Genomic DNA, 10,970 nt, shown 5'->3' with positions numbered 1-10,970 from the left:
ATAATAATTAAAATAATAATAATAATAATTTTACCCGTGGAAAGGTCTGAAAAATAATGGTGTGTGTGTGTGTGTGTGTGTGTGTGTTTATGCGTGTGTTTAAGTCGCATTTAATACATTCTGTTCGCAGCATAATGTTGGTTCACGGAGATGCTTTTGTTTTTTTATTCCTCTTTTTTTGAAATGGTGTGTTTTGTTATTTAAAGTTTATAACACATGAGAGTGTAGAGGGAAATAATGTTCTATCTAAAATATATGAAATTCTGTGGTATTAATTTTAAATATTAAAAAATTTACCACGAAATAATGAAATTAATAATTCGGAACTAATATTCTTGAAAAAAATATATTTGATGTTTTATGGACTGTGTTTCATTAATTTCTTTTTTCAGATACAGTCAAACTCGGAAATAAAGTCCGTTTTCGGGCTGAAGGAGGTAGGGAACAAACCAGATAGAGTGCCGCTTCGGATGAAAACGCTTTTGTTTGTTTACGCCTGTATGACCAACGCTCACTCGCCGCACCTCCTTTTACTCCTACCTGTGGCGCGGCGTCAATTCTAAGATGGAATATATCCGGGGGCGTTATATCCGAGTTGGACTGTAATAGGGTTTTCACTTTTTCAATAATTAAAATACTTGGAATGAAGAAGAAGCTTTTAACATTTTTTTCTTCTGATATAAGTTTTAAAAAAAATGTCTTGCTAAAATCCACTGAAATTACAATTGCTAGGTTCCTGAAATTCGTTATATTCTTTGAATCTCCTGAGCTCTCGAAATATATTAAATTGCTTAAACTTCTTAAGTTTTCTAAATTCTCTGAAATACTTCAAATTCTCTTAATTCCTTAAATTCTCTGAATTCACAGATATCCTTAAACATTTTGAATTCCCTGAATTCTAAAAATAACCTGAATTCTTAAAATTCCTTGAATTCTCTAAATGTCTTGAATTCCTTAAATATTCAGAATTCACTAAGTTTTGAGAGTTGACCAAGAAATCAACACTTTGATAACGGCAATGAGAACCGAACTCAGTCTGTCTCTAATAAGCAGATTGCAATGTTGTTTGGAAAACATATTTCTCCATTTAATGTCATTTTGTTCATTTACCTTTTAAAAGCCCTTTCGTTAAAAAATCATTTTTTTGTACAATTTGACTTGGTTAAAGTTATGTTTATAAATTTCTTCTTAAAAATTAACCAAGTTTCTTGAATTCCCGAAATACTCTTAAATTCTCCGAATTTTCTGTAATCCTTGAATATGCTGTATTCCTTGAATATTCGGAATTCTCTGAATTCCTCGAGTTCTTTAAAATCCTTCAATATTTTAGATTTCCTGCATACCTTGAATATTCTAAATTCCTGAAATTCTTTAAATTCATTAAATCCCCCGAACTCCTTCAAATGTTCTGAATTCTTTAAATTCCATGAATTCATGGAATTGCATAAATTCATTCCTTGGAATTTAAAGAGTGTTCAGAATTCAGGAAATTCCACAAATTCAAGGAATTCAGACGATTCCGAGAAATTATATGAATTCAGATAAATCTTGGAATTCTGAGATTCAGAAGATTTTAATGAAGTTAAAAGAATTAAAAATAATTGGAAAGAGCTTAAAAACATTCTAAGCAATGCCTGAAATTATCTTTTCGAAAGATTCATTCAAAAATTAGTAAAAGTAGGCTCCACGAGCCTACAAAATGGGGTTTCGTAGCCTATTAAGACGTTAATTAAGTCGTTTAAACTTTCTCCTCCAATACTTTCCTTCCTTAATTCGCCCTTCGCACTCTATTTCCGCTATCCTCATTTCTCATCACTTCTCCATCCATCATTTCCTTCAATAACTTCCCATACTCCCCTCACTTTCCAAAACTTCACTTCCGCATCCATCACTTTTTAAGGAAGAACTAGGGAATTAGGGAAGAATTCCTCCCTAATTTACCCTACTTCTCATATTTTCTATCACTTCCCCAACATCTCATCCCTCACTTCCGCTACTATCCCTCCCCTCACTTCCCTCACCCGCTTCCACTTCCCTTCTTTCCTCTTACTTCCCCTATTCCACCTATAACTTCTCCTATTTACCCTACTTTACTTTATGCTTCTGTCTGGAGCTACGAAACCCTAAAAACGTATCAGTTTATTTAGTATGAAAGAGGAGAACATTAATAATGATAAACGACCAATTTTACTTTACACTTTTCCAATTCTTATTCCATTTTATTTATAGATTTTGTTGAAGAATGTAATGAAATGAGAATTCCCCATTGTCAAGACAGTAAATCCTCCAAAGGGGTTTGCAACGGGAAGGAAGTTTTGTGTGTAGTAACATTTTATAAAATTCCCAAGAGCTCCCTTGCAATGGAAAAACAAACCTTTAATATTTCATATACCTCTACTTTTACCTCTACGATCCGATCTATCGCGATGCATTGAATACAAATGAGGTTCAGGAGTGAAAAACAATTTCTATGGTAAATATGAAATTTCCTGCAACGCCACCACTAGAGACAAACAACGAATTTGTTCGCCTAAGCAACTGATAAAGGGTTATTTTTATTTATTTTTATTTTCGACTGTAGCGCAAATTACTTTTAGGAGACGAAGGACGTCATGGTCAGGATGAGCACTCAAACTAAAACAAATCCAGGCTATTTTTCAGTTTTCACGGTTAGAAATTATATTTTTTCCAGTTGACTTTTAAGCATTTATAATGATAATTATTTAATACTAACTGTTTGATTATATGCATTTTAAATGCATATAATCAAAAATAATAATAAAATAATTAACTTTGAACAAAAAATTTCAAACAAAAAAGGAGACTTTAACAAAGCATCTGAATTTTTAACAAAATAATTAAATTTTGAAAGCTAAGTAGCAGAATTTGTTACCAAACAAGAACAACTCTGAACCAAAAATATAATAGTAAAAATAAATTTTCAATCCAAAAGAACTAATATTTTATATGAAAAAAGATGAGTGTGAAACAAAACAGCTAAATTTTCAAACAAATCGATGAATTCTGAACGAAACATATAATAGTTGACTTTTAAATAAAAATAATTAGGTTTCAACCAAAAATACTTAGAGTTTATAAGCGGATTCTATTCATGCAGTTCTTTTTAATTTTTAGTTTTTTTCCACTTTTCAATAGAGTGAGGTAATAATTAATTCGAGTTAACAAAAATAATTCAAATAAAATGGTTCTTAGTAATAACTTAAAAGAAAATTTACATTTAATACGATCCATACAGGAAATTGGAGGAATGTTTCAAATAGCTGATTCATTTCAGAAGGATATATTATCATAAAACAAAAAGATTGCTGAGAAAATGATTCTCTCTAATATGTATTTATATTTTTAAACAATTATGTGTACCAAACTGCATAAACTATTACCTTAATCTGAGTAAAAGGTGGACAAAAATTAGAAAATTTTAGAATAAACTGTTTAAACAATTAAAACTGAAGAAATTTTAATGGTATTGAAATAAAATTTAAAGACCTTTTTAACGTCTACTAAAAATCAAGTTAATGTGCAGAATTTCTTAAAATAAAACCAAGAATCCAACGACCAAATTTGGAAAGCCATTGTAAAATGTTACTATCGTAATTTGAGAAAAGTTAAAAATTTTCCTAAAAAAGAAAAGAATTATTTTTTTGGACAAAAAATAAAACAGAGGAAAGAAAAATGAAAATGCAACCAATTAAATTCCCTTGATTCTCTTTATTATTTCTTTAGTTTTTTTTTATTTTTCTTATTATTAAATCACAATAAAAAACATTTGTTAAAAATAATCACCATCGTTTCGGCAATTATGCAGCATCGTTATCAAGGCAAGAAAAATTTTAAACGGTAAGAACAGCAACGAAACCAAGATGCTCCCGCCCCGATACTCATTTTTTTCCACTTTATTATTATTGTCAACAAAAAAAGCATTTTTTTCTTCTCTTTTTTAAAAAAATGGTTATCTTTTTTCAAATTACAATAAGAAAATGTTATGGTGGTTAACCAAATTTTGTCACTGGATTCTTGGTTTTATTTTCAGAAATGCTGCACATTATTTTAACAATTTCTGTAAACATGCATGTATATATCAGTATAAAGTAGTATTTTATGTATCAAAAACAATTTTTATTATGGGAAATACGCGATAAAATTTATGGGGCTTGTAGAACCACTAAATAGCATTAGAAAAAACGTACTTTTTTGAGAATGCAAAAAATGTTGTGGGCGATGCGCATGAAAATTCGAGTAAATAAATATCCAACGTATTTTTATACCATCCTAGACTAGCTATCATAAAAATAGCCTAAAATATCCTTTATATTTCATACGCTAATCCAAAATTTATTAACATTTCTGGCAGACTGTTATTCATCTCGATACCAAACCCTGGAATCAACAATCAAACTTGAAATTGATGGATATATGTGCATCGCTACTGGGAATTGCGAAGAGATATTGGGCTTATTGCAAACGCTGAAAAGCTAACAGACAAGATGATGAGAAACGCTTGAACAAAAGGTGGCAACATCTGACACTAACACGCCGCTAAAGTGACATAATGGGAAACTTTGAGCGCTTTAAGGCGAAAATGCATATGAGAATCTCTTTCATAAAATCACTCATTGTTAGCGAAGATTTTCTTCACTGAAATAATAGATATCGAATTAATTTAAAAGATCATAACCTCAACGAAATGAAATCAGGGTATCTAGCAAAATTTCGTATTCGAATCCCCGGCAAATTCCCAAATTTCCGGAATCGACTTGAACGTTTTTTCCGATACTTTCTCAGATATATGTGTTTAAATTTAAAACCACATTATTAGATTAAAAAGTACTAAAAGATACCAGAAAAGGTTGCATAATTAATACTGCTTTATCATGATTGGTACGATTTTATATAAAATAACTTGAAATGAAAAATGAACACATCATTTTCTATCAGAATAATAACCATAGATTTGAAACAGTCAGAAGTTACTGATTCGAAGTCAATATTGACTGATTCAAATAATACAAATTCGACAACTGATAGACCAGTCTTTTTCAGTTATTTACTCTGTTGTATTTTCATCTAAAAAAGGTCCATTTTACAACAAAGAATGGAATTGTGAAATTTTCAACAAACAAAATTAATTTTCAAGACAAAAAATTGATTTTCAATAAAATAGTTCAATTTCCAACAACAACAAAATGAACATTAAACTCAAATGTTCAATCTTGAATTATCTTTAACTTAAGATTTGTTAACATAGTAGTTCAACTTTAAACCAAGCAGTTGAATTTAAAAAAAAACTAATTTTCTATCAAGCAAAAAAAAAAAAAAATTATATACAAAAGAAATAAAATTTTATTATAACAGTTCAACGTTGAACCCATCCTAGTTGAATTTAGACAAAACATGAATTTTTTTACAAAAAAGAATAATTTTATATAAAAAAATATGATTTTTCAACTAAATACATGAATTTTCAATTATATAGTAGCCAAACACGGAGTCGTTACATTTTCAATAAAAGAAAATTACTTTTTCAACAAGGAAAACAAATTTTCAACTATATTTTGAACAAAATAGTTGAATTTTTTACCGACAAGATGAATTTTCAACCATAAAGATAAATTTTCTATAGAAAAGACGAACTTTCAACAAAATACATGAATTTTCAACAAAATAGTTAAATTTTTAATAAAAAAATTAATTTTCAAGTAAGAAGATGAATTTAAACAAAAATACATGAATTTTCAACAAAAACTGTTAAATTTGTAACGAAAGAAATGAATTTTCAAGCTAAAATGGAATAGTTATATTAACAGTTAAAAAAAATGATTGGAACAATAAAAATGGAATTTTTAATCGAATAGTTAAATTTTAAGCCAAGGAAATGAATTATCAACCAAATAGATGAATTTATCACCTATAAGATTAATATTCAACCACTTAATACAAATCTTCAAAAAAATGCATGAATTTTCAACCAAAGAAAGATACATTTTTAACCAAATACGGAGTAGTTAAATTTTCAGTTTAAAAAATAAATATTCTACAATAAAAGAAAAAAACAAATTTGAATTTTTCACAAATGAGTTTGACTTTGAAGCAATTAGTTATATTTTCAACAGAAAGATGAATTTCAAACGAGAATGATGATTATTTAAACGGTATACTTGAATTTTCAATAAAAAATATGAATTTTTAAACAGAAAGCTCAATTTTCTCCCAAAAGACGATTTTTCAACAAAATAAATGAATTTCATCAAAATAGTTGAACTTCAAACTAAAAAAGAGAATTTTTCAACCAAATAGATGAATTTCCAACTAAAAACTATTAATTTTCAAACAAAAATAGAACAGGTAAATTTTCAGAAAAAAAATTAATTTACAACTAAATTGATCAAAACAACTAAATAAGAAGACTTTTCAAAATTAGTTGATTTTTCTACTAAGAAAGATTTTTCAGTCAGGAGAGAGTAAAACTTGCAACAAAACATAGAACACTTAAATTTTCAGTTCAAAAAATAAATTTGAAGCAAAGAAAAAAGAGCAATTTTCAACCAAATAGTTAAATAAATGAACATGAAGCTACTTTTACAAAATTCGTAAAAGTCAATTCAGTGCTGTCAATTTCTATCTATTACATTTTTCTTGTCTTGATAAAGGTACTGTACAAGTAACGAAACGTTGGTAATGCAATTTTCCTTTTTTATCTGTTATTTTTATTTTGAATGTTATTTTATTGTAATTTGATGGTAATAAAAATAAAAAAGACGAAAGAAAGAAAAAAAGAAGGAAGGAAATGTAGTTGGCTGCCTTCTCATTTTTCTTTCCTCTTTTTTATTTTTTTCCGAAAATTATTTTAAAAACGTTTTTCAGAATACAATAGGAGTTTTTTTTTGTTTGCTTGTTGTAGTCCAAATTTGGTCGCTGGATTCTTGGTTTTTTTTTAACAGGAGTATATATCAATTTGATTATTGGACGTTAAATAGGATATTTAATTTGGATTCTAATCTAACTTAAATTTCTTAAATTTTGAACAGTCATTGTTATTCGACTTTATATTGCAAATTAAACAAAAAAATTAATCACGCTTTTGAAACAATTCACGGATTTTTCCAGGTTTTTTCAAGCATATAAAAATCCCCTGACGATTCCATGTTCTCCACGTTTTCCAGGTAGAATAGACATCCTGACAACAAGTTTAAATTAATAATATTTTTCACATTTTTTTTGTTGAAAAAATTATATTTTCTGCTGAAACATTCATATGCGAATGAAGAAAACTAGACATAGGTCAATGGTGGTAAATTCTTCAGTCAATCGTGTTATAACCGAACAGATTGAACAAGAATGATGGTTTGAGGAAAGTAAGGAAGATATATGGAGTTGGGTGAATTGGAAGAAACGATTGGGGTATGAGGTCTAAATCAGAAGCGAGACTAACCTGCGTTGCTTTTCTTGGTGCGTTTTTTACGTAGCTCCTTTCGATCCTTCGCCAATTCCAGTTCCAGAAGCTTCTCTTTGATCTTTGCTTTGGGGCGCTTAATCCGCAATCCGTCATAAATAAGGTCCACAGGATCTATTTTCAAAACAGATTGAAGAATTCTGGTTTGAAATTGCGATTTGGTTTCTTTCTGCCTTGTTAATATTTCAGAGCAGGGTGATATTAAGGCGCATTATTTAAAAAGCAGGGCTTTTCGGGTTACAATTTCAACTAATGAAATTAATTTTCAACTAAAAAGATAAATTTTCAACCAACACGATTAATTTTATAAGGAAAACGATGAATTTTTAAGAAATATATGAACTTTCAACAAAATAGTTAAATTGTTAACCAAAGAAATAAATGTTCGTCCAAAACGAGGAATCTTTAAACTACAACAAATTAATTTTCAACGAAATAAGATTATTTTTCTATCAAAAAAGACAAATTTTTAACAACATTTTTGAACTTACAACTAAAACAGAAAAATTTTCAATCCCAAATAGGAAAGTTATATTTACACCTAAAAAAATTAATGTTTAGCCATAAAAACGAAATTCCTATAAAATAGTTGAATTTTTAACAAGTAAAAAATGAACTATCAACCTATAAGATGAATTGGTTTTCGATGTTTATTTTCGTCTAAAACAATTACTTTTTTATATTTCGGTACATTACACCTTGACTAAGGATAAGGAAAAATAGCACCAATATTCGATCATCTTTACCTTGGTACCTCTTACAACCAGATTGGTACTTTATAACTTGAGATATGGTCAACAAAGTAAAGCTATCGTCGATTTTTTTGTCTTCAAAATTCATATTTCGAAAACCTATCCATTGCAAACTTTTTTAATGCGATTTTCAAGTTTATTAAGTTTTAATGCATTGGAAAATATAGTGGCACTAAATGTACATAACGATTGTAAACTAGTATTTCTAATAATACTTTTTAAAAAAAAGAGTGAATTTTCAACTATATTGATGGATTTGCGATAAAAAAAATTAATTTTGAACCAAATAATTGAATTTTTGACCAAACAGATGAATTCTCAAACACAAAAAATAGTGTTCAAACAAAAAATCCTAAATTTTAACAAAACACATGAATTTTCCACAAAATAGTTAGATTTTTTATTTAAAAATCATTTTACACTAAAATGAAGATCTTTAAATAAAAAAATTCTTTTTCAACCATGAAGATGAATTTTTAACAAAATCCATGAATTTTCCACAAAATGATAATTCTATAAAGAAAGAAATGTATTTTCAACTTAAATGATTAATCTTGACCCAAAAAAATAAATTTTCTACCAAGGAGATTAATTTGATAACAAAAAGGCGAATTTTCAACAAAATACATGACAAAAAAAGACACTTCCAGCACAAAATGGAATAGTTACATTGACAGTAAAAAAATAATAATTTCAACCATAATAAAGGAATTTCCAAAATTGGCGATAATTTTTAAAAAAACAAGGAGTTGTTAAATTTTCAACAACAGAAATTAATTTTCAACTATTGCGAATGGTTGTCTACCATTTCGCCACATGGTGCCGAAAAATGGAACTAGAAAGAGTAGGTACAATTTTAAACATGTATTTTTATTTTTGCATAAAAGTATTTTTACCAATTTTTTGTGAAGTATACAGAAATAATTGAAAACTAAAAACAAATATGCATAAAAAAAATTTTTAGATAGAATTTCCATCTTATACAGTGAAAAAAACACATTTTTGTGAAATAAGTTAAAAAACAACAACAATTATTTCATGTGAATTTCAGTGCATTGTAAGCTTAAATAAACTTTAATTAATGTATGTAGCAACAAATTTTATCCACATTATGCCAAGAATACGAATAATACTTGTTATACAAAATACAATAATTGTTTTCTTTTTAGAAAAATATTTCTGTCAAAAAGTGTGGTTTTTCACTGTATAATATGTTAATTCCATCAAAAACACTTTGTTTCCAATTAAGACTTATTTTTATTATCTAATAAATACTTTAAACTCCACAAAAAAATGGTTAAAACACTTTTATGTACAAATGAAAATGCATCTTTAAAATCGTGTCTATTCTTTCTAGTTAGAATTTTTCTCACCAGGCGGCGCATCACAGTTTAACCATTCCTAATATTGATGATCCACCAATAAAAAAATTAATTTGGAACCAAATAGTTGAACTTTTGACTAAAAGCTGAGTTTTCAAACATAAAGATCAATTTTCTTCCAAAAAGGACAAACTTTTAACAAAATACATGAATTTTCAACAAAATAGTTAAATTATTAATAAAAAAAATTAATTTATAATCAAAATGAGGAATCTTTAATAAATAAGAATGAATTTTCTACTAAAGTGAGGAACCTTTAAATAAGAAAATTAATTTTCAATTAAGAAGATGAATTTTCTAGCAAAAAGACGAATTTTCAACAAAACACATGAATTTTTCACCAAAAAAGATCAATTTTCAATCCAAAAAATAGTTACATTTACAGGTAAAAAAATAATTTGAAATATAAAAAAGGAATTTTCAACAAACTAGTTACACTTTAAACTAAAGAAATAAATTATCAACCAAATGAATTTATCACTATAAGAAGAATAATATTCAACCAGCAAAGACGAATCTTTACTCCAATATTTGAATTTTCAACTAAAGAAGATTATTTTTAACCAAACACGGGGTAATTATATTTTCAGTTAAAAAAAAATTAATTTTCAACTGAAAAAAAAGTTTCAACAAAACAGTTTATTTTTGAAGGAAACAAAGTAATTTTCAATTATATTGATAAATCTTCAATCAAAAAGTAAACTTTCACATAAATAGTTGAAATTTCAACCACCAAGAACCATTTTTTACCGAAACAAAAAACGAGTTTCAAAAAAATAGTTGAATTTTCAACCAAAGAAATTAATTCTCAGAAAAATACATTAATTTTCAACTCAAAAATAAAACTTTTCTACCAAATAACCCACAGTGTGCCTGAACATGGGTTTAATGAAAAAAATTTCACCACAGATATTCCAACGGGAATCGATTAATACATTAAAATAGAGGATCTGTGCCAAATTTCAACCATTTTCGCCGAGCCGTTTCGAAAAAAGTGCACTTGAAATTTAAAAATATCAAATTGTCAAATTTAAGTAATTTACTGAAAAAATTACATTTATTGTTTTCATTGAACTATATAAGTATTGTTTCATAATCTTATAATTATACTAAAATGCAGATAATGTTGAATTATTACTAATTTTTTTAAACAAATCTCTTAAAACACTGAATAATTATCAGTGCCGTCTTTACGCAAAGGCAAAATAGGCTATAGCCTAGGGCCCCAAGCCCTCAGAGGGCCCCAGGGAGAGAAAAGTTTGACAATTGCTTAGCTTTTTTCCGTTTCTCGTGCCCGCTTAAGCATTTTCGCTGACTGCTCATTAAGTATGAAATAAAAGATTCATTTCAAATCAAACACGTGAA

The 10,970-nt window shown here is 27.7% G+C and overlaps 1 protein-coding gene and 1 long non-coding RNA gene across 2 annotated transcripts in view; one reads left to right on the top strand and one right to left on the bottom strand.

Moving 5' to 3' along the window:
• The window catches only part of LOC117181569, a 9,337-nt gene extending 8,699 nt beyond the window's left edge, over positions 1–638 (top strand). The window contains exon 2 of the long non-coding RNA XR_004468136.1: positions 393–638. This is a non-coding gene — a long non-coding RNA (uncharacterized LOC117181569). The remainder of the gene's footprint in view (positions 1–392) is intronic.
• LOC117181567 (protein timeless homolog) overlaps positions 1–10,970 on the bottom strand; it is a 384,720-nt gene that overhangs the window by 9,086 nt on the left and 364,664 nt on the right. The window contains exon 23 of the mRNA XM_033374395.1: positions 7,451–7,585. Within this exon, the coding sequence (XP_033230286.1) occupies positions 7,451–7,585 (135 nt within the window). The remainder of the gene's footprint in view (positions 1–7,450; positions 7,586–10,970) is intronic.

This window comes from Belonocnema kinseyi, chromosome 10 (assembly GCF_010883055.1).
Source record: "Belonocnema kinseyi isolate 2016_QV_RU_SX_M_011 chromosome 10, B_treatae_v1, whole genome shotgun sequence".
NCBI lineage: Eukaryota > Metazoa > Arthropoda > Insecta > Hymenoptera > Cynipidae > Belonocnema > Belonocnema kinseyi.
Note: the sequence above shows the minus strand (reverse complement) of the source record. Positions and strands in the feature narration are given on the sequence as shown.